Source organism: Pongo abelii, chromosome 14 (assembly GCF_028885655.2).
Source record: "Pongo abelii isolate AG06213 chromosome 14, NHGRI_mPonAbe1-v2.0_pri, whole genome shotgun sequence".
NCBI classification, from domain to species: domain Eukaryota; kingdom Metazoa; phylum Chordata; class Mammalia; order Primates; family Hominidae; genus Pongo; species Pongo abelii.
This window is the reverse complement of record NC_071999.2, coordinates 65,355,887-65,378,767: the sequence shown is the minus strand read 5'-3', so window position 1 is coordinate 65,378,767 and position 22,881 is coordinate 65,355,887. Positions and strand designations below refer to the sequence as shown.

Sequence of the window (22,881 nt, the reverse complement as noted above, 5' to 3'; positions counted from 1 at the left end):
TTTGTAGCGATGGGGTTTCTCCATGTTACCAAGACTGTATCTTATTATTTTCTGCTTTTCCCTTGATGCCATCTATATGAGACTTTTAAATGGAAAAGAGAAATTGTATCATAGCCATTGACCTTAATCCTGAGAAAATCATTATAATTACAAAGACATACTATATCTAAGATGTTTTCTAAGATGAGAAGTGAACTATTTTGAATATCTCAAGTAAACAAAACTGAAAAAAATCCACCCCAGAGAAATAGTGAGGTGTTGGACTGAGAGGTCATGTGTTAAAGGATATGAGATTCTTTTAATTGTAAAGGACATGGAAAAATTTCTCTATGTAGAAAGCACTTCACATATCTCAGAACAACTGCAGCCTGCACCCAGATACAGATACAGGCTTTCCTTGTTCTCCTCAAAGTTCCTGGGATAATGGGGTCATAGAGCCACTGCAGAAATCACCTGCTGTGGATGTAGGTTCTAGTGAGTGAGTGGAAGCTTTCACCTCACTATTCTCTCACCTCCTGACTGTTCTCTGGGTCTTCTTCCTCTATATAACTGTTACCAGACAACTCTAGTACATTCCTGTGTGATTTCTGTGAGACTTCACTCAAAGATGAATGCGGCCTAATAGGACTGAGCTTTGTTTACCTGTACCTACCTAGATGTGATGTGTCTTGTGAGATATGTGCTAAATTATACATGATATTTATGAAAGAAAGGAAAATGACTTTAATTACCTGAATTTGTGCCTAACTTTAAAGTCAAGTAATAGAACATAAGTCAGTAGCTTTTAAAAATAAAGGCTCAACATAGAATTATTTAAGATAGTTTTATCTTATTATTCTAGTAGGATATAAGGCTTTCTGTACTATAATTTACTTTCTATTTTCATTAACTTTTAATATTTTCCTTGGTAAGTTAATAACAGTGAGTGATAAAAAGTGTGATGTCCTGTCTGCCTAACCACAGTTTTTCAGTAAAACTATATATTCATATTATACTCTTCTGTGTAAAGTAGAAATACCAGCATGGATTGGGGTGACTGAATGTAAAATACATCCAAACAAGTTCTGTTTTAAATAACTTTAACTGTTCATTTAGTCAGGTGGGCCTTTCTTAGCCCATTAATGAGTTAATTAGGACTTCCTGTACTTAAATTTTCAGTAGTAATACTTAAGTACTATCTTAGAATCTTTAAATATTTATAGGATAGTTTAGAGAGCTCCTCCTCAAATCAGCACAAACTTGGGAATAAGATCAAGAGCTCTCAGAGTTGAATATACTAATATGTAGTAGGGTGTACAGACTTGTATGTTCATTCTTTTGTCCACTCATTCATTAATAATTTGTTGAGTGCCTAGTACTGTTTTAGAAATACAAATATGGAAAAAGAAGTTCTCTGTCATCTGGGTGCAGTAGAGAAATGGATGTATAGACAATCAGTAGTTTTAGGGTGGTATGATAGGGGCTGGAAGGTCAACTTGATCTTGGAAGACTTCACATGAAGGTGACTTTTCAGCTGAGTTTTGAAGGACAGGTTGGAATCTGGGCTGGCAGGAGTTGGTGTAATTTTTACTCCTTAATAATTTTACTTCTGGCATACCAATGAAATGGATTCGTAGTGGAAGCATGTCAGGTTGGCAAGTAGAAAGCAATTATTGATGTCTTCAGATGACTTTTTGTGTGTGGGTAATACAGGTCTATGTTTTTTAAAATAAAATGTAATATATACAGATCTAATTTATATTACTTCTCAAGTATATATTATTAATATTTAAATATATGCAATTAGAATTGTACTTTGAGTAGATGGGTAGATAGAACTTTGGGGTTTCTTGAATGTTAAATTTTTTTTCAATGATATGTGTACTCCTTTTTGAATGGATATTTTTCTTATTACCTTGTATCATGATATTAAATAACATAAGTTATCCTTGTTTTTAGTGTAGGGGCCTACTCTAAATTATCAGTGTTAGGAAGAGTCTGGGTTTTCCTATTGAATATATAAAAGGCATAACACCTGGCATTCTCCCTTGATATACTGTGTTAATTATTTTTTATTTAAAATATTGTTGTGAAAAATTTAGCAAGGCAAGAAGCAATGGCTGGGGTGTTCCAGGCCTGGAAGATAGGAAGCTAATTCTTAATTTATTCACTTAACAAATATTAATATAACATCCACTACATGTTTAGAACTGTGGTAAGTTCAGAGGGGATTTAGTGAATAAAATAACAGTATCTGTTCTCAAGGACTTAAAGCCTAGTTCACAGGCAGTTAAAGAATTGTATACATATTATATGATGCAAGCACTAAGTCTTTGAGCATCTAACTCAGTCTTGAGGAATCAGAATGGGCTCTTACGTGAGCTGTAGTTTAAGTTGGGAGCTGAAGATTGAGTTGAAATTAGCCAGGTAAGGGGATGGGGTATGAGGTGTGGGTAGGTTTTAGGCACAAGGAACAGCCTGTGCATGTTTAGGAGACTCTAGGTTGTTCATTATCTCTAGATCATACAGTGTAAGGTGGTGGAGTGGTGAAGAGATTGTCTAGAGAGGAAATATGTTCAGATCAAGATGGGCCTTTGAGCCAAGAATGTCATCCTTTGAGTAACCAGGGGCTATTGAAAGAGTTTAACCACAGGAGTGAGGGGCATGATTGGATTTACCTTTTCGGGAGATTGAATGGTGTTGGGGTAGAGAATTGCTATAGCATGGTAGGGGGAGAGAGCAATGAAGAGATGGAGGCAGGTTAGAAGGCTAGGAGGCAGGTTAGAAGTGGCCTGAGCTAGCGACAGTAGGGACAGAGAGAAGATGAATTAAGGAGGTGTAGTCCACATGCTTTGATTTATGTCTTTATTAATATTCATTACAGTTATCACAATTCAAATCACCTTTCAGCAGAGCTGAGTCATAATCAATTCATATCATCAGTAAGCACCCCTTTGCTTCTCTCACTATTCAGGTCCATTCATTCTTCTAATCTGATATTATCTCGTCAAGTCCTCCAGGCTTCCCAAACCCTCCTACTTTGCCCTTTGGAACTCGAAGTCTGTCATCTTCTTTGAATGTTCTCTTTCCTCCTTGCTGTAGTTGAAACCTGGATGTTCTTTGATGGCTTTATTTTCCTGGTGGCTTCTTACTTCAAAAGCTTCCAGCTCTCTTTGAAGCATAAACCATCAGAGTATACAACCTGTTGGTTCCTCCTTGTTGGTGGTCTCAACTGTAGGTCTTCTAGTCCCTCCCACTGATTCACTGAAGGCATTGGAACTTGAGTTACTTTCTTCTTTTCCACCACAATTTCTGCTATCGTTCTGTATCCACCTACCAGGGGTTCTTAGCTTGTGGTCCATGGACCACCAAGGGGTCTTGGTGGAATTCATGGTGTCCTTGAAGAAAAAATTAAATCTTTATTTTCTTTAATCTGTAAATGAAATTTAGTATTTCTTTCAGTTATGCATATAGGAAAAAAAAACCTATCAGCATGCCAGAAAAACCCACAGTAGTATTTGGCCTGTGACTTTATCACCAACAGAGATCAGATATTTTCAAAGCACAGTAGTTACTGAAGATATTTCAAAATATGGTTTATGTTTGATAATATGTTGAAATTAGACTTGTCATTACCTTTGTTATTTAATGCAATAGTGAAGAACATTTATTGATATACTAAAATTTATTAATATTTTTATAACCTCATTTTACTTTAGTTTGTATATATTTTAGGCATTTAAAAGTATTCTATGAGGAGCTCTGTAATTATCTATTGCTATATAACATTTCTCAAAACTTCGTGGCTTCAAACAATAATAAACACTTGATATTTCAGTTTCTTGCATCAAAAATTTGGAAACAGCTTACAGGATGGTTCTGTTTTGAGGTCTTTCATGAGATTATAATCATCTACAGCCTTGATGGGGCTGGAGTATCTATTTCCAAAGTGGCTCACTTATGACTGGCAAGTGGGTGCTAATTGGTGCGGGGAGGCCTCTTTTCTTCCCTGTGCAGGCATCTCCAAACACTGCTCCATGGCATGACAGCTGGCTTTAGAACACATATTGCATGTTGTAACTTATTTTCAAGCAATTGAAGAAATTTTAAGAGCATAAATTTGTTTTTCATTTAATAATATTAAAATACTATGTGAAACCTAAATGTGGACAAAATATTATAAGTAGATAATCAAGTATTTTTTGGTAGGGAGGGAACAGTAAGTTTTCATCTTTTCAAAGAAGCCTCTGGCTAAAGAACTTATAAATTTCAGTAAAATACAAATTAAGAGCTGAAGAAGCCCATTTGTAGCATTGAGGAATATCGAAGTCAGAATGCAGTTGATCGGATGGTAGGAATTGTTCCTGGGTGGTAAGTCTATGGCCTAAAACTGGCCTTGGCTTATCATACCTGAAAGATTGAATGGTTGGTTTTTCTCTCCACAGTGATACATCTTTGTACCAGTGATGTCACTGGTGCTTAAACGTAAAGACCATGGAACAGGCAGACATACTGCTTAGCAGTTAACATGTTCTATAATTTTCACATCAGCATCACAAGTTCCCTGTTGTACTTCCATTCCAAAGCCCCTCTTAAGGTACTTTTCCCCACTCTAGAATTGATCGTTCATTCCTGTTGCTAGTTCACTTGGCTTATTTTCTTGGAGGCATTTACAATATTCTACCTTAAATTATGATCCTTTATTATATATTTTTCTCTCAAATGGTAAGCATCTTTAGGGATGGTAACTATATTTTATATATTTTATCATCTAGTAATTGCTCATTCATTCATACCTTCAACAAGTATTAATTGACTGACTGCTAATTATCAGGTACTGTGCTATAGGCTGCATACACAACATGACTATAATCGTTATCTGTTGGTATGTAACGAGTTGCCCCAAAACTTAGTGACTTAAAATAGCAAACATTTATCATTTCATACCACTTCTGTGTGTCAGGAATTTGGTAGTTGCTTAGCTGGGTGGTTCTGGGTTGGGGTCTGCTTTGAGTTTGCAGTAAAAATGTTGGCTGGAGCTACGGTCATGTGAAGGCTTGACCAGGACTTTCAAGATGGCTCACTCACATGGCTGTTGGCAAGAAACGTGTTTATCTTTTAGCAGAAGCCGTCAGTTCTTTGTCATGTTCTTTGCCTCCCCTTAGGAGTTCTTGGGTGTTCTCATGATCTGGCAGCTGGCATACTCCCAAGAAGGAGCAAAACAAAAGCTGTAAAGTCTTTTATGATCTAGTCTTGAAAATTGCACTCCATAATTTCCACAATATCTATTGGTTACATAAATCAGGATCACTGGGGCCATCTTAGAGACGGGCTGCCGCAGTGATTAAAACAGTTGATGGTTTGTCTAGCATGGCACTTAACGTTTTAGTTGAAAGAGACAGAGTTAACAATTACAAAATAAATGAGATAATTATAGATTTTCGTAAGTCATGTGAAAGGACATAGGAAGAGAATGTACTGTGTGCTGTGACGGATAAGGGGTGGGTACACATGCTACTTTAGATGAAGTGGTCAGGGAAGGCATTTCAGCCTTTTAAATCCAAAGATGAGAGTGAATAGTACTTTTATTTCCTGTTAACACTTCTCTGTGATGGGTACTATCATGGAAGGTTTAAGTAGCTTAGTTGTGGTGACACAGTAAGCAAGTGGCTGGACAGGATTGTGAAGTCAGACTCCAGAGCCTTGCTTGTTTTTAATCACAAAGTTCCCAGATTAGTAATAAAGTTAGCTAAAGAGCCAAGCTATGTTAGCTGTTAGGTTTTTGCTCCCTCTTAAGCATAGTGTGAGATTGCCTGAAAATAGAGAATTTCAAGCAGTAGATTTTATTCTGTATTTCAGGTATGTATTTGGATAGAATTGATTCTATAATGAGAAGGAATTTTTGTTTGCTTAATAATTCTCCTGGATTTCGTGAACATTTCTACTCCCTTCTGGGTTCTAATGAAGTATGTTTATGATCATATGTAGTTTTTCATACTTGTGAAATTGTAAGATGACTAATTATATTTTCCTTTTATTTTAAAGAATCACTTGCCATTTGGTGTTTAAAATGTAATACTGAAAACCTTAAACACTGAGTTTTCACTTTTACAGTGATATACTATAGCTAAAAGTTCAGATAGTTTTTTTGAACCTTTTTTTTGTTTAATTAATTTTATTTAAACTGTCATTACTGATTATCAGTGTGATTACTCAATATGAGATAATACTCAGTAGGGTGCTCATTTAGCCTCCCCCGAAGATAAGTGATATTAATTTATAAAACTTAGTATACCCCAGACACAGTCAAAGCCATATTAATGAAGTGTGGTGTACCATCTCCGAATGGCATTATAACAGAATCTCCTCAGTCTTGCATATGTTTAACTAATTCTTCAACAAAGGTAAATTGTTTGTATACTTCACCTCTCTGGGTTGTGTTTCTTGCTCAACTTTAAGAGGAGAATTTCATATAAAATTATGGAAATTTTACATGAAATAGAAAGTACACAAATTGTAATACACACACATAAACAACCCCCAGCCAAATTGCCAAATACAAGATAACCAACTTATGGTCAATATTAGGGGGATTCCTGTCATATTTTTATGTAAAAAGTATTTTTAAAGTTTACTCAAGTGTTCTATTGTACCTTGGTTTAAGCAAATTGTGTGTGCAGTTTCATCAAAGATAGATTAGGAGTGATTTTTCCATGTGTGAATGGAATCATAGTAACCTCTCTTTTAAAAAATGAAACTTCTTTTAAAACATGTAAAATGATTTGATAGTAAAGCTCACTTTGTGCCTAGCTTTGTTACAGCGCCCAGATTTTGTAGAATCGACCTGGAGTGCTCAATAGGGCACGGAATGCTTTTACTTTTAGCCTGAGGTATTCATTAGATTCGAGTTGCTATTCCAGTATAGGAGGAAAGATTGTGCTTATTTTTCTTTTATGGTTCTTTCCTTATTTTTTTCTTTTATTCTTTCTTATCTGGGAAAAGAAATAAAAGCATTATATTGAAAATATGAAATACTGATTGATCCTTTTGTATCTCATATTACTATTTTGACCATTGTGGATTGAGAAGCTAGAAGAGGGGAATGCTAATTTTTCCTATCTTGCCTTCATCCGTCTATACTAGTGGTAATGTACAAATTTATTTTTCCATTTGGGTAAAATTTATCTTTTCCCCAGAGTTTTAGGTGCTAAGCATATGGGGTAGGTGTGATAATTAATTATATTTTATTATTAATGTTATTACTTTTACAAATTATGTTATTGATACAAGTACAGTTTTACTAGTTTTACTCCTGAAAACATTAAGGGCTGATTTTTTTCCTTTGTCCTATTTTTGAGCTCAATACTATGAAATTGTTAGGTACAAAACTCTTTTGGAGCTTGTTCTTTTATTTTTTAGACATGCAGTTTCCTCACTTTAAGGATTAAACAAGTGTATTCAACCTGATGCTGCATTTCAAGCTCTTAGCCTGGTGCTTGACATATAGAAAAGTCTTGGTAAATATTAGTAAAGATATTGTTAATTTTTATGACTTTAGAGATTCTTTTTAAAAAAAGTTTTGATTTTTGGTGAAAATTAAGATTTTATGTCTTCTATCACTGTTAGAACCATTAGGTTATGCATTTACAAATTAGCTTGTGAAGTGCTTAAGCTTATTATTCCCATTTATTGACATGTTTACATTTATAATATTGATGTTGCATTAATGAAGTTTTGCTTAATTTCACTTCATTATAAGTTTGGCATATTAATTAAGTTACACTGGGTTTTTTTTGGGTGTGTGTGTATGTAAAGAGCTAGAATAGTTTCTGTGCTTAGGAACTGATATTATCTGTACAGAAATGATGGAAATGAAGTAGTGACTTGGGAGATAAGTAACCAGTCCCATTTCCTAAAACAGTTTTTTTGCTTTCTCTCAGTTTTTTTTTTTTTTTTTTTAAACAAACATCAGTAATGAGGGTACAAATGTACATAGGGATAGTAATTTCTGGACATATATTCATGTGGAGACAGTTTTATATGTTTCTGAGTTATTCCGGAGTAGGAAACGCTTATGGTGGTGAGTTAGATGCCACTCTTTTTTGCTATTATAATACATTTCACATACCTCCTACATTTTCTTTATAGCTATATAATTACCTATGTGCTTGTCTCTTCCACTTGATAATTATTTAAGGTAAGTCTTATAGCTCATTTATCTTTGTATCACCAACATCTAATAGACAACTGTTGATTGCTCTTCATTTCTTTTTGTAGATCTGGGATTTCATCCCAGAACAAGTTAAGAAAAAGTTATATATGTATCACTTCCCTACAGCCTGAAAAAATTCTTTTATACTTTTTGTAGTACAGGTCTGCTGGAGACAGATTATCTCAGTTTTTGTCTGAAAGTGTGTTTCTTTTGCTTCTACTTATGAAAGATAGTTTCACTGTATATAGAATCCCAGGATAACAGTACAGCTGATCCTGGAACAACATTGATTTGAACTGCCCAGGTCCCCTTACACACAGATTTTTTTCAAAGAAGTATATTGGAGATTTTTGTAGATTTGCAATAATTTGAAAAAACTTGCAGACAAACAGATTAGAAATCTTGAAAAAAGAAAAAGTTATATATGTCTTGAATACATTTAAATAATAATCTGTTTTCTTAATACCATAAAGCATTTACAAATCTATTATAAAAAAATTAAAATTAATCAAAACTTATTGACTTTAGTTCATACAAACATGAACTAAAGATGGTGCCATTTGCAGTCAAGAGAAATGTGAACAAATGTAAAGATGCAGTATTAAACTATAACTTTATAAAATTAACTGTACCGCACACTATATTACTATATTAATGTTGTAGTCACCTCTGGTTGCTATTCCGGTGAGCTCAAGTGTGTTGAGTATCTACTTAAAATGTCATGTGACACTAATCATCTCCACTTGAGCAGTTAATCTCTCCAGTAAATTGCGTATTTCAGTAAAAACTGATCTCTTGCAGTGCTTGAGTATTTTTCATCGTGTTTAGTGCAATACCGTAAACCCTGAGTAACACCATGGGACCCATACAAAGTGCCACTAGTGATGCTTGAAGTGCTCCCAAGAATCAGAGAAGACTCATGACATTACAAGAAGAAGGTGAATTGCTTGATATGTGAATTGTATAGATTGAGGTCTGTAGCTGCGTTGGTCACCATTTCAGCAGACAATTCATCTTGTTACATGATGTAAACTTACAGTATTGATAAATATAGTACAGTATTGTAAATGTATTTTCTCTTTCTTATGATTTTAATAAGATTTTCTTTTCTCTAACTTATTGTGAGAATACAGTAAATACATTTAACATACAATAATGTATTAATTGACTGTTTATGTTACTGGTAAGGTTTCCCATTAACGGGAGGCTATAAGTAGTTGAGTTTCTGGGGAGTCAAAATTTATATGTGGACTTTGACTGCCCTAATCCTTGTGTTGTTCAAGAGTCAACCCTACCTTTCTTTCAGCACTTTAAAGATGCCATTCCATTGTCTTTTGCCACCATTGTTTCTGCTGAGAAATTAGCTGTCATATCATTTTTTTCTCGTGTATATAATGTATTTTTATTTCTCTGGCTGTACTTTTATGGTTTGATGTTTATTTTTAACTTTCAGCAGTTTGACCATGAAGTGCTTAGGGGTAGGTAGGGGTGTGTGTGTGTGTGTGTGTGTGTGTCTGTGTGTGTGTGTGTCTTTTGTATTCTTTTTGGGTTTTGCTGAGCTTGGATCTGTGAATTGAGTTATATATATTTAATCAATTTTGGAAAATTGTTAGTCATTATCTTCTGAAATATTTCTTCTGTACCATTTCTACTCTCTCTTCTGCTTCTGGACCCCAGTTACACTTGTGTTACAACATTTGATGTTGTATCACAGATCGTACTCATTTTTTTTCTATCTCATTATTTTGTTTGTGTTTGAGTTTGGAACTTTCTATTGATCTGGGTTTAGGTTCACTGATTCTTCCTCAGCTATGTCCAGGTTACTGTTAAGCTCATCTAAGAAAATCTTCATTTCTGATCTATTCTTTATTTCTAATTAATCCGTGTTTTTTTTTGTTTTTTTTTTCTTAATAGTTTCTGTGACTTTGCTGCTGAAATTATTCATCTCGTGTGTAATGTCCACTCTTCATTATATCCTTTCAGGAAAAAAAAAAAGTGCCCATTTTAGGGTTAATGTACAGTTCTCTTTCTGTTTTCAGTTCTACTTCTGGCTGTTTCTTCAGGAAATCTCTTTGACCAGGTACCCTGCCCCAGCCTTTAGATGGCATTATGACATGCTCTTTCAAAGTCCAGAAGGTGTCATGGGGATTTCTCTCCAGTCTTTTGCCTAGTCTGTGGCCTTTGGAGGTCAGCTGTTTGCATATGCCTCACGGAGTATTCATACAGCTTTCCTGTTCTGCTCCAAGCCATTGGCTTACTACCCCATTCAGTTGGTGAAGACTAGGGAAAGAGTTGGTAGGTGGGTGTAGACTTGCCAAATGGCTGGGGCTTCATGTGGGGCTCCTTGAAATTCTAATGCCAGCACCCATGCAGCTATCAATATTTCCTTAAATATTTGGCTGGCTTTCTTTACCCTTGTTTAACTTATTCTTCTTCCTCAACTGTTTGTCAGGGATAAGAGCAGCTTGTCATTTTCTGGTATTTGATTCTTGTAGGTTTCTTTGGGTCTTCAATTTTCTGTTGGGTTGACAACAACAGCAAGTATAACTTTATACATTTTCTGGTTTGTTTTGGTGGTTAGAATGAGAGCAGTGGTGTTTTATGACAACTTTCTAAATCCTACAGGAAGCTGTCATATTCTTAATACTTTAATGTTTAAGTGATGTTAGGTGGACCGTGTGTGAGTGCAGTACATAGTATTTTTCCTAGACATTATCTTCATAGTAAATTTAGAAACCTATTTTGAAAGATAATACTTATCTTTACGTCTCATTATTTGAAGAAATCCTATTTCTTTAGTGAATTGAATAAACAATACTGACTTAATTGTCCTTTTGAATTGAAATTTTGAGGTATCAGACGTTTTTAATGGCTATACTAGCTCTGTCCATTGAAACTTTTTGCAATGATGGAAATGTTCTATATGTATTAGTATGCTGGCCACATGTGGCTCTTGAGCACTTGAAATATAGGCTAGTCCAATGAAGGAACTGAATTTTTAATATCATTCAACTTAATTTAATAATCATACATAGCTAGTGGCTACCATAATGAATAGTACAGGTTTATATACAGTATACGTGGTGAGAACAGTAGCTTAAAAATGTATACAACAATGATAAAAAAAAAAACTCATGGAATCACTGTGCTGTTTGAGTATACTTCTATTCTTGATGCCTGGTTCAGCTTAAGACTTTTTGCATTTTTGATTGTTGAAACATTGTATTAGTCATGAAATGTATGAGTCTGGGTTCTTTGTGAGCAATAGGACTTGTGAAATTCAAACAATTTTGAATAAATGAATAATTAGCTTTGTAAACTAATATCTATGCTTTTTTGAATGTCAGCAAGCTATTTGATTATCCAGCTGTAGAAGAAATCTCATTGCAACAAAAATCTAGCTTTATTTCTTAAGGCCTTAACCATTTTGCCCTGTAGATATTCAAGAAGTTCACATACAGACCAGCCTGAACAAAGATAAATAGTTTATCAGGCCAATAAGCTATGAAGATATAAGTAGAATTCAATTCCTAAAAATTCCTAAATCATGTTCCTCTCCCACCCCCACTCCAAGAGACAGTATGCATTATGGAAAGGGCAATAGGCAAAGGGGCCAGGAGGGGGTGGGAGATGGGACACTGAGTACTAGTTTGGGACCAACACTAAATTATCTAAGTAATCTTTCTAAACTGCTTAATTTGCTAATATATAAAGCAAAGGTCACCTGTCATTAGAACCTCAAATCTATGTGTGGTTTTAAGATTAGAAGGAATCTTTCAATGTTGTCTGTCTGAGCTCTCTTCAATCTTTAGATGGAATGGTTACTGAAAAATTTTCACCACTCTTTATTATTATTAATTTTAAATATTCCAATGCTGAATGCCTCTTGATGAAATCACAATGATAACACGATTGGCCCTCTTTGTTTTTCTCATTTTTGAGATGAGATAAATGTTGGGAAAAGAAATACTTACATGTGTGTCATTCTGTCTTTCTTTGTAGCTGGACAAATTTGCCAGCATAAGAATTCCAGGGAGCAAGAAAGAGAGACCTCCACTTCCCAACCTGAAGACTACATTTGCAAGCAGTGATTGCTCAGCAGCACCTTTAGAGATGATGGAGAACTTTCCAAAGCCACTGTCAGAGAATGAACTCTTAGAACTTTTTGAAAAAATGATGGTAAGAATTTTGATTCTTTAGGAAATGTTTGAGGAAAAAGCCTTAGCTTTTGCTTGTGTTAATGGAACTCTAAGCATTTTTGGTAGTCATATTCCATAGGCTAATTTCTGATGCCACTTAAGATAGCACTTTAGCCACAAAGAGTTTTTGGATTACAAAAATATGAAATCTGAAGGAAAACAACATACCAGGGTTTGGTTTCGTAAAGAGTATATGAAAACAAATATTCCAAGATATCGAATGGTATATGTTTGTCTTGAGTAGATATCTAAGTCAGCAGTCCCCAACCTTTTTGGCACCAGGGACTGATTTTATGGAAGACAGTTTTTCCATGAGTGTTTGGGGGGTGGTGGAGATGATTTTGGAATGAAACTGTTCCACCTCACATCATCAGGCATTAGTTAGATGCTCATAAGGAGCATGCACAGTTCACCATGGAGTTTGTGCTCCTATGAGAATCTAATGCCACTGCTGATCTGACAGGAGGCAGAGCTCAGCTGGTAATGCTGGCTGGCCTGCCGCTCATCTCCTGCTGTGTGGCCCAGTTCCTAACGGGTTTGGGGACCCCTGATCTAAGTGGTCTGAGTCCAGTCCATGTTAAAATGACAGTCACTGTGCTCTACTGTTTGCATTGTTATGGGCTGGATCTTAGACCTAACTTGTTTTATTCTTTTCTTAGTTTTTAGGATAAACAGGTTCTTTTTGCAACACTTAGATCTGTGGAGACTTGAACTCATCTTTTAAGTCTTTCTCTGGGTGCCTAACCTTTTTCTGGTTAGCCTTTGCCTCTGTTAATGAGGCTTATTTGAAGGTAACTCTCTTCAGTACTATCTTTGAGGACTCAAGATCGTAAAGTGCCCTTTTCTCCCATCCATGCACTATATATCGAACCACTCACCTAAGTTATCCATCCATGAGATTCCAGGATGACACTTTTATGGTTCACTTGTGGCTACTCAGTTAAAAAATTTCATCATAATTGAGGGTGCCATCTGAGTAAGTGGACTAAGTAGCCCATTGATGTTAAACATTTATGGAGGCCACATTTTATTTCCACAAGTTAAAAGTACAACTACCTAGAAAGTACTGAATATAGTTTATGTTAGTTTTCTGTTACTCTTAGCTGGGAGGGGGCTAATACTATATATTTTAATATTATTTAGAGGTCAGATGAATATCAGCATTTTTGAAATATTTACAGAATACTTTAAAAATAACTGGGCCAGATCACTTTTTCACCCTTAAGCAGGTCTACCTATTGGCATTAGATTTTGGTGATCAAACCCTCACTGGAGTAACTCAGCAGAAATAAAATGAAATTGTTTCCTTCTCAGGGCTGTCCAGTTTGCTAAGGGATGAGACAGTTACAACTAAGCCCTTTTTAAAAAATAAGAAACAGATTCTTTCTTTCCCTTACTGATTCTTTGAGTATATTACAGTACTCTGTAGGGAAAAACTGCTATTGATTCTGAAGCTGAAAGGCTTTTGAAGGGTGTTGTTGCCTTCTTTAAATGTGGATTGGGATATTTTTCAAACTTCTCAGGGTACCACATTTTTGACAGATTTAGAGTTATTTCTATGTCTGTGGAGAATGCTAGATTTAAACTGGCTTGATTTTTGGCTTGTACGTATCTGTTACATTTTTATTAATAAGAATTCTCTTGAGAAAGCCACATTGAATAATCAGCCATGGTAACCTTTTGGCATTTGTACCTGCAGAGGCTTTATACTATTTAAAGTTTGCATCTAGGTTCTTTGCTTTGGCATTGTGCAATTTTTAAAATGATTGTTCTTATTTATCATTATCAAAGGTATTTAGTAATTTTTACATGAAGTAACAACTTTGTTTTGAAGAACACCTCTTTTCCCTCCTCAAGACAGTCCTTTGAAAGACTGTGCTGACTTGATTACTTAATGAATGTGAAGTACAGTGTAATAACTTCAACATTCGTACTCATTTCACTTGGGAAATTGATTTACTTGGTCTCTGGGTAATAGTCTAGTTTCTGTGTGCATTCTTAAAAGTGGTGTTGAATTTTTAGTTATACTTAAAGCCTTTTTCCCCCGTTTGTCTTTTGGTGAAAGCTGAAATTCTAGCTGAAAGCCCATATTGGTTTCTGTGTGACTATTAGATATGAGAAATAGTTGTGTTCATCACTACATTTACAACTTACGTTTCTGAAGTCAATTTCAGTGAGTACTCCTGAACTCTTAGATACCTATAGGTAGTTTTTTTTTGAACAAGGTGAACATGGTAGGTGTAAGTTGGAAGTGGCTAGTTTGTTCCAGCTGTTGCACCTTTAAATCAGCCCTCTGAGCTTATTTTTCTTCTGATCCTGGTTAAAAGTCCCAGGTAGGTTCCAGAGATTTCCTGTTGGTTTCAGATAATACAAACCCTAGCTTAATATAAATTAATTTTCATCCAAAGAAAGCTGCTCCTTTTTCCCTGTTCAAGCTTGTTCCATTTCTAGTCTCCAGTAGGGGCAGTTTTTGGGGATGTGGTTGGCCTCTTCTCTTTCTCCATCTTGCTTTTCCATTCTTCCCTATTCTCTGGACTGAATCTGTCTCTTCCAAGACTAGATTGGGGTCGGGGGAGGGAAGGAATGAGCACTTGCTGGCCTAAGGTATCTATTGGTTTCCTAGAGTGTTGTATTAGTTTCCTATTGCTGCTGTAACAAATTACCACGGACTTTGTGATTTAAAGCAACACACATTTATTATAGTTCTGTAAGTGAGAAATCCTGGTCGGCTTGACTGGTTCTGTGGCAGTCACACACCATGTGAAAGAAGTGTGTGTCACTGTGACGCACACTTCACTTTTCCTAATTTTCCTTCTCTCTGGCCAGTTTTTTCCAGTTTACTCTCTATATCCTTCTATGTGTTCTTTTACTTCCTCTCAGTGTTGCCTCTGCCTCTCAGTCTTATCTTTATACACTTGAGTTTTCTGCGTACTCCTTTTGGGGGACTGGAGCCCTTTCATGTAGAATATCTTTTATATTGTGACGCCTTGGTATGTCTTCTACAGAAGAGCAGTTATAATCCAGCTCTCTAAAAGATGCTGAACCTCAACACATCAGAAAGTGAACTCATCATATTTCTTAAATACACACACACCTCCCCCAACACACACACACCCACCCACTCACCAAAATTTCTGCTTCACTCTTAATTTCCTATTTCAGAAGTCCCCACTGAAGTCATACTTGGGAGTCATAGTTGATCTCATTAAGGCATCAGTCACATCCATTTACTTCTCTATCCTCATTAGCTCTTAATTTCCCCCCTGCTTTAGTTCAAGCTTTCATGACCTCTTATCTAGGGTATTGCAGTGTTCTCTGCCATTTATCTCCCTCTATGCCTCTGTTAGAGACTTCTTATACTTCATTTTTTTATTTTTACTTTTTTTTCGAGACGGAGTCTTGCTGTGTCACCCAGGCTGGAGTGCAGTGGCATGATCTTGGCTTATTGCAACTTCTGTCTCCCGGGTTCAAGCAATCCCTGCTTCAGCCTCCTGAGTAGCGGGGACTACAGGCACATACCACCATGCCAGCTAATTTTTGTATTTTTGGTAGAGATGGGGTTTCACCATGTTGGCCAGGCTGGTCTCGAACTCCTGACCTCAAGTGATCCACCAGCCTCAGCCTCCCAAAGTGCTGGGATTACAGATGTGAGCCACCGCGCCTGGCCTTATACATACTTTAAATCTTAGTTTAAACATTAGTCTTCTTTAATTATCTTCGCATGTGCTCTCTGAGTTAAGGATTCCTTAAACCTGCCTCTCAGAACTGCTTGAGTATGAGTCTATTGTGAAATTCATTCTTTTTTTTTACTTTTCACTTTTTAGATATCTGTCTTCCCATTAGATTATATCCATGCAGTATCATCCATTGGTTTATCATTCCAAACAAATGTCTGTTAAGTGCAGCTTCCTAACTTAAGATTTCTAGGATACTATATTTCTTTTCACCTTAGACACTATACTTAGATGGAGATTAGCTTTAATTGCTAGTCAGCCCAATAACACAAAAACATTAAAATAATGAATGGAAGATAGCTTTTTTCACGCATTCATACCTTTTCTTATTTTCACTATCGGTTGAGAGAATGAAAGCTATGCAAGAAAGCTCATCTATCAGGATGCTATCATTAACAGGCATTAAATGAGTGCCAGTGATATCAAAATCATTCTGACAAAAATTATTTAAATTCTGGACTTCCTGTCTAGAATTGTTGTAAGTGTAGAAAAAATGACCTGATAAAATTGCACGAAGTACTTAAGTATGAATAGTGATGTTCTGTTCTTTTATTGAGAAGATGTTTATCAGGCTTTTTTGTAATGTAGGAGAAAGCACATTTATAAAATGCCATCGTCATCTCTTAAGCATATGTCTGAAGTATGTCCTGGTAGTAAGAACTTAGATGACCTACTATCTAATACATATATTGGCTTTTCAGCGTGGGAAACCTGGTTTAGATAATACCAAAGGCATTAATATTTGACTTTGAAACAATTTTCCTTGTATAACATAGAGTGGAATCTAATTTCGTCCTGCAGTGTTTTTTTTAATTATACAGTATTTCAGGCATACAAAAAGTATAGAACATAATATAAAAAATACCACCACAGATATAAGTGAACTCCCTTGTGTAATTTTTCTAATTCCCGCTTTTATCTTCTTTTCTTCCCTGAGGTGAACAGTACCCTGAATCCAATAGTTTTGCTCCCATACACTAAAGAAACTTTCCTTTTTTTTTTTTTGTCTGTATAAGAATACAGTTGTACGGAACAAAACCTTTTTTCTTTTGAGATATTTGATGGTAAATTGCTGATTCAATGCCCCATAATCCTCTACTACTTCAGTGTATATTTTCTACAAGTAAGGACTTCCTTCTATATAACCACAATATAGCCACCAAAATCAGAAAGTTAACACTGATCAATTTCTACCTCAGACACTATTAAAGTTTTACCAATAGTACCAATATACTCTTTATAGCAAAAGAATCTAGTTCAGAATCATATGTTGCATTCACTTATGTTTTTAAAATCTTCTTCAGTCTGGAATAGTTCCTATGTTTCTTTGTATTTTATGAATTTGAAAGTTTTGAAGATTGCAGGCTGGTTAATTTGTGGAACATCCCTGTTTGCATTAGTATTAGACTTTTTAAGTTTTGCAAGTAAACAAATGTAAACAAGATATCTCATACTAAAGGATTTATATTTTTCTGATTGTAAATGTGTCCGAACATCTTTTCACATGCTTATTGGCCCTTTGCTTTACTCTTCTGTGAATTTTCTGTTTATATTTTGGCCAATTTTGTTGTTTGAGATTTCCATCTTTTTCATATTGATTTGTGGAATTTCCCATATAGCCAGAATAATACTCATGTGTTCAGTTTATATGTGTTGCAAATATCTTGTCCTAGTCCGAGTCTTGTCTTTTTACTTTTGTTAGGGGGGGAAGGGGAGCTGAAGTAAAAAAATGTAAAATTGTGGTCAGATTTATCAAACTTTTTATGGTTTGTCCTTTTTGTATATTATTGAAGAAATCTATCCTGACATCATATATCTATTCTCCTATATTTTCATTTAAAATTATTAGAAATATATATCTCTATGCCTGATGTGAGATGTGGATCCAATTTTTTTCCACATAGTTTTTCCAGCAGCATTTATTTGAATAGTTCATTCTTTTTTATGATTTGTAATATCTCTAATGTTATAGATCAAGTTTTTGCACATGTGAGTTTGTTTCTGAGGTTTGATTTTTGTCCATCAGTTGGTTTGTCTAGTTCTGCATTTACGTCTGTTGTCTTAGTCACCACAACTGTATAATAAACCTTAATATCTAAGAGCCGTTTTTCCAGAGGAGAAAAGAAGAGCTCAGGTGAACCGATAAAAATCAGATGTGACCATGTTCTTTTGATATTTTTGGTATAGAGGTGGGCAGGTTTCATCTTGCTAAGCTTATTCCATATTGCCACTCTTAGGGTCCATACTAATGACAATTTTTTTTTCTTTATTCTCTTTAATTCTTGGTGTTAAAGATTTACACATAGCTATTACTTTGGTCAAATAAATGAATGCCTATTGTGTTGAGTGTGCAAGGAATATCTTAAGGGTCAACCAGGAGTCTGAATGAAAAGAAAAACCAACAAAGACCCCTTTGTGTTAATTCTCTTAAGTGTTTATTGACTGCTTTAGATTCCTACCAGCAGCTTATTTCAAGTATTAGTATTCTTTACAAATCTACTTTCCTATATCGTGAACATTTTCTATTTCTTACAATCTAAAAAAGTATATTAAGGCTTGACTAGATAACATGAGAGAGGTTCTGTGGGAATGCTTTGTTCTGATTTATTACTTGTCACTCTTTTCCCTCTCCATTGGGTAGAAATTGAAAAATTCAGGGAAAGGTGGTTTAAAAGCAATCCAAATAATAATCCAAGTATGAAGAGGAAGAGGGAGACAGTATAGTAGTTCAAGGCAATTATCAAGTTGATTCATGGGTTGTGTTTGTCAGGGGGATAATGTCAATGTTTAGTTGTTTCTTCTAGATCCAGATAAATGAGAAAATAAATGATTTAGGTGTATTGGATTTTGCCTGGTGGGATTTTGTAGCACCAATAAAATGGTTAGAGGGAGGAATTTTACAGGGGTAAACATTATGGTAATATTTAAGCATGCTGTTTCGCCAATTAGGAGCTGTACAGGCAATTATTTGTGTATACCTGTGAAGGCCTTTTCTCAATCATATTTTCTTCTGTAGAAAAGTTGGCCTTAATGAGATACCATCTCACACCAGTTAGAATGGCAATCATTAAAAAGTCAGGAAACAACAGGTGCTGGAGAGGATGTGGAGAAATAGGAACACTTTTACACTGTTGGTGGGACTGTAAACTAGTTCAGCCCTTGTGGAAGTCAGTGTGGCGATTCCTCAGGGATCTAGAACTAGAAATTCCATTTGACCCAGCCATCCCATTACTGGGTATATACCCAAAGGACTATAAATCATGCTGCTATAAAGACACATGCACACGTATGTTTATTGCGGCATTATTCACAATAGCAAAGACTTGGAACCAACCCAAATGTCCAACAATGATAGACTGGATTAAGAAAATGTGGCACATATACACCGTGGAATACTATGCAGCCATAAAAAATGATGAGTTCACGTCCTTTGTAGGGACATGGATGAAATTGGAAATCATCATTCTCAGTAAACTATCGCAAGAACAAAAAACCAAACACCGCATATTCTCACTCATAGGTGGGAATTGAACAATGAGAACACATGGTCACAGGAAGGGGAACATCACACTTCGGGGACTGTTGTGGGGTGGGGGGAGGGGGGAGGGATAGCATTGGGAGATACACCTAATGCTAGATGACGAGTTGGTGGGTGCAGCGCACCAGCATGGCACATGTATACATATGTAACTTACCTGCACGTTGCGCACATGTACCATAGAGCCTAAAGTATAATAATAATAATAATAATAAAAAGAAAAAAAAAAAGAAATAAAATGCTACCAACATCAAAAAAAAAAAAAAAACAATCAGGACCTCATCTCAATTCCATACTGATTTAAATCAGCATGTTGTCAGGGTTCCTGAGCATTTCTAAGCCTTGTCTAACATGTTGAAATGAAAGTTTGTTTTTCTTATTGAATGTAGTGGGACTTTCCAAGTCACCCTGAGAAGGTGATTTGGAAGCAATTATGAAGCAGGCATTCATAACCTGCTCCATGTCCTCAGACATTCAACCCTTTACCCTGATATCTCCTCACCCCAGCCTACTTTTACCTCCACATTGACTTTAAGCATTTAAGGCAGGGTCTATGCTTAATTACATATTCATAAAAACTTAGTTATTTCTCATACTTGATTGCTAAACAACCCTTATATATTCCCTTCCCTGAGGCCTCCTATAATCATTCCCTAATCTCTTTTGTTATGAAATAAATCCCATGTATCATTAAAAAAAAAAAAAAGTTGGCCTTAAGAAAAAAGTTGTATCTTAAGTCAAATGACCATTTTATCCTTTATGTAAATTTATGAAGAAATTGTCATTTACTTAGAAAAGTTGAAAAACAAATATATGAATGAAAATCCTTTTTCATCACTGGCAGTTTTTTTTTTTTTTTTTTTTTGAGATGGAGTCTCACTCTGTGGCCCAGGCTGGATGGAGTATAGTGGCGCCATCTCAGCTCACTGCAAGCTCCGCCTCCTCAGTTCACGCCGTTCTCCTGCCTCAGCCTCCCAAGTAGCTGGGACTACAGGCGCCTGCCACCACTCCCGGCTAATTTTTTTGTATTTTTAACAGAGACGGGGTTTCACCGTGTTAGCCAGGATGGTCTCGATCTCCTGACCTCGTGAACCGCCTGCCTCGGCCTCCCAAAGTGCTGGGATTACTGGCGTGAGCCACCGCGCCCGGCCAATCACTGGCAGGGTTCTTATCTGCAGGATTACACAGCAGTTGTTTGTGATTGTAGGTGCTTATGCATACACTTGAACAATTCTGGCAAGGTTACATTCCAGAATAAATTAGAGTTGTGCAGCTTTCTGAATATTCAGCTCACTTCTTATCTGTTCTGCTAAAATTTACAGTATATGAAAGAAAGGTGATATTTAAATTTCTTTTTTTCTCGTCGTGTGTATGTGTTCCTTGATACTGCATTAGGATAAACTGAAATTTGTTTTTCAATTAAGATAGTTTACACTCTTCCCATATTCTCCAGTTAGAATATTTGGCCAAAAAATACTGTTTATGAGTTCATTATCAATCTCTGGATAAATGTCATTCTTTGGCTGCTGTTCTATTAATGAGCTAGCCATCTGACTTTCTTTTAATTTTAATGGGAATTGAGTAATCCAGTGTCTACTGGGTAGTACAGTGGAAATTCAACCCCACTATTGGTAAAACCAAAAAATATAACTTTTAAATAATCACATTTAGGTTAAAAATGATTATTTAAAGGTTTATATAAGGACATAGTAAAGCTGATAGGCAAAAGATTTTATAGCTGTTTTAAGCCATTTTATAGCTTCAGTGTATTTATAGACATCTTGAATATAGAAAAGTAGTAATAAAGTTAGTTCTAAGTTCCAGGTTCTTGGTAGTATTTGTCTTTTAGTTTTCTAATTATGTCTAAACTCAATAAAATTTATCAAATTGCAGAACTAGATAAGATTCATTTAGTCTGCCCTATTCAACAGTGTATAACGACCTTGAATGAAGTCATGAAATCTTCTGTTTTTTTCATTTGGCACTAAGCCATTCATGGTAGTAAAAACCTTAGTGTAATGAAAAGCTTGACCATTTGATATTGTGTGATGTCAAAGATGAATTCAAATGGAGTTAAGAACAGAATTACACTTTTAGCAGAACTCTGGATAAAATTATGCTTATATGATGTTAAGCTCTGTCGCAAGAGAGGGAATTAGGGGATCATTGTGGACCTCTTAAGATGCTTAACCAATTTGTGGCTTTAATAATATAATGCTAGCAAAACAGAGACTGCTACCGAGAATAATTATGTTGGCTTTAACCCCTAAAACAAAACATAATGTTATTGAAATTAGATGATTGCTGTTGACTTAATAGGAATAAATGTTTGGTTTTGCTATTGCAGTGCTTCTAATTTTTATCTTCCAATATTATGCTTATTGGCCCATTATAATACTGTATTTCCCGTATCCATTTTGTAATGCTAGTCATGCTCTGCCTGTCTCTAGTGTTTTTCCTTTTTGGTTGAATATCCTTCCACCTGACCATCTTCAGCAACTTGCTGCTTGTATATATTCACTTAATTCTGCAAATAGTCAATCATTTTAAATTTAATCTGAGTCTCTGTGGTGTTAACTGTCCCACTCAACTTGATGTATGTAAATTTAATGAGCATGCTGTCTTGTAAAATCCACAGCCATGAATGAAAATATTGAGTCTAACGTGTGTTATTCAGTTGGAAAAATGTCCACTCTCTCATTGCTGTTCTCTGCTTGATTGTGCGTTAGTGCTCCAACGAATTGCATGTGTGTGCACAAGTACTAAATTACATATTCCCCCCACCTCAGTTTTGCCAATAAAATGTGAAAAATATTTATTTGGTACTATTTTTAAAAAATCAGTCTAGTAGGGAGTTAGGGTCCCTAAAAACAGTAGCAAACTGGCAGTTTGCTTGTGTGTGGGAACTTCTGGCCCCATGCAACTTGTAGGAAGACTCTTTGGGAATATCTTAAAAGTTGCTCGATTGACCTGGTTTCCAGGTCAGGGCTGCCGCTCACTAAGTTGGTGTCCTTGCGCAAGTTACAGAATAGGTGTATGCTTTCACTCTGGATGGACACGGCACCACACAAGGTCACAAGTTTGGAAGTTTGGAATAGATGATGAAGTGAGTCTAGAAGGGACCTTGACCCCATTCATTCCTCAACCAGGTACTACTTGGCAGGGGTCAGTCGTTATATTGACTCTGTTCTAGGTCACTGAGGTTTAGTGTGGTTCTGC

At 35.7% G+C, this 22,881-nt stretch overlaps 1 protein-coding gene and 1 long non-coding RNA gene across 4 annotated transcripts in view; both read left to right on the top strand.

Annotated features, from left to right (window-relative positions):
* DIAPH3 (diaphanous related formin 3) overlaps positions 1 to 22,881 on the top strand; it is a 485,256-nt gene that overhangs the window by 39,108 nt on the left and 423,267 nt on the right. For all 3 annotated transcript variants that reach the window (NM_001374211.1, XM_054528709.2, XM_054528710.2), the window contains 1 exon segment: positions 12,194 to 12,370. In NM_001374211.1, the coding sequence (NP_001361140.1) occupies positions 12,194 to 12,370 (177 nt within the window).
* Positions 6,179 to 9,129, top strand: LOC134759895 (uncharacterized). The gene is made up of 3 exons (XR_010136790.1): positions 6,179 to 7,124; positions 8,128 to 8,176; positions 8,993 to 9,129. It is a non-coding gene; the product is annotated as an uncharacterized LOC134759895 (long non-coding RNA).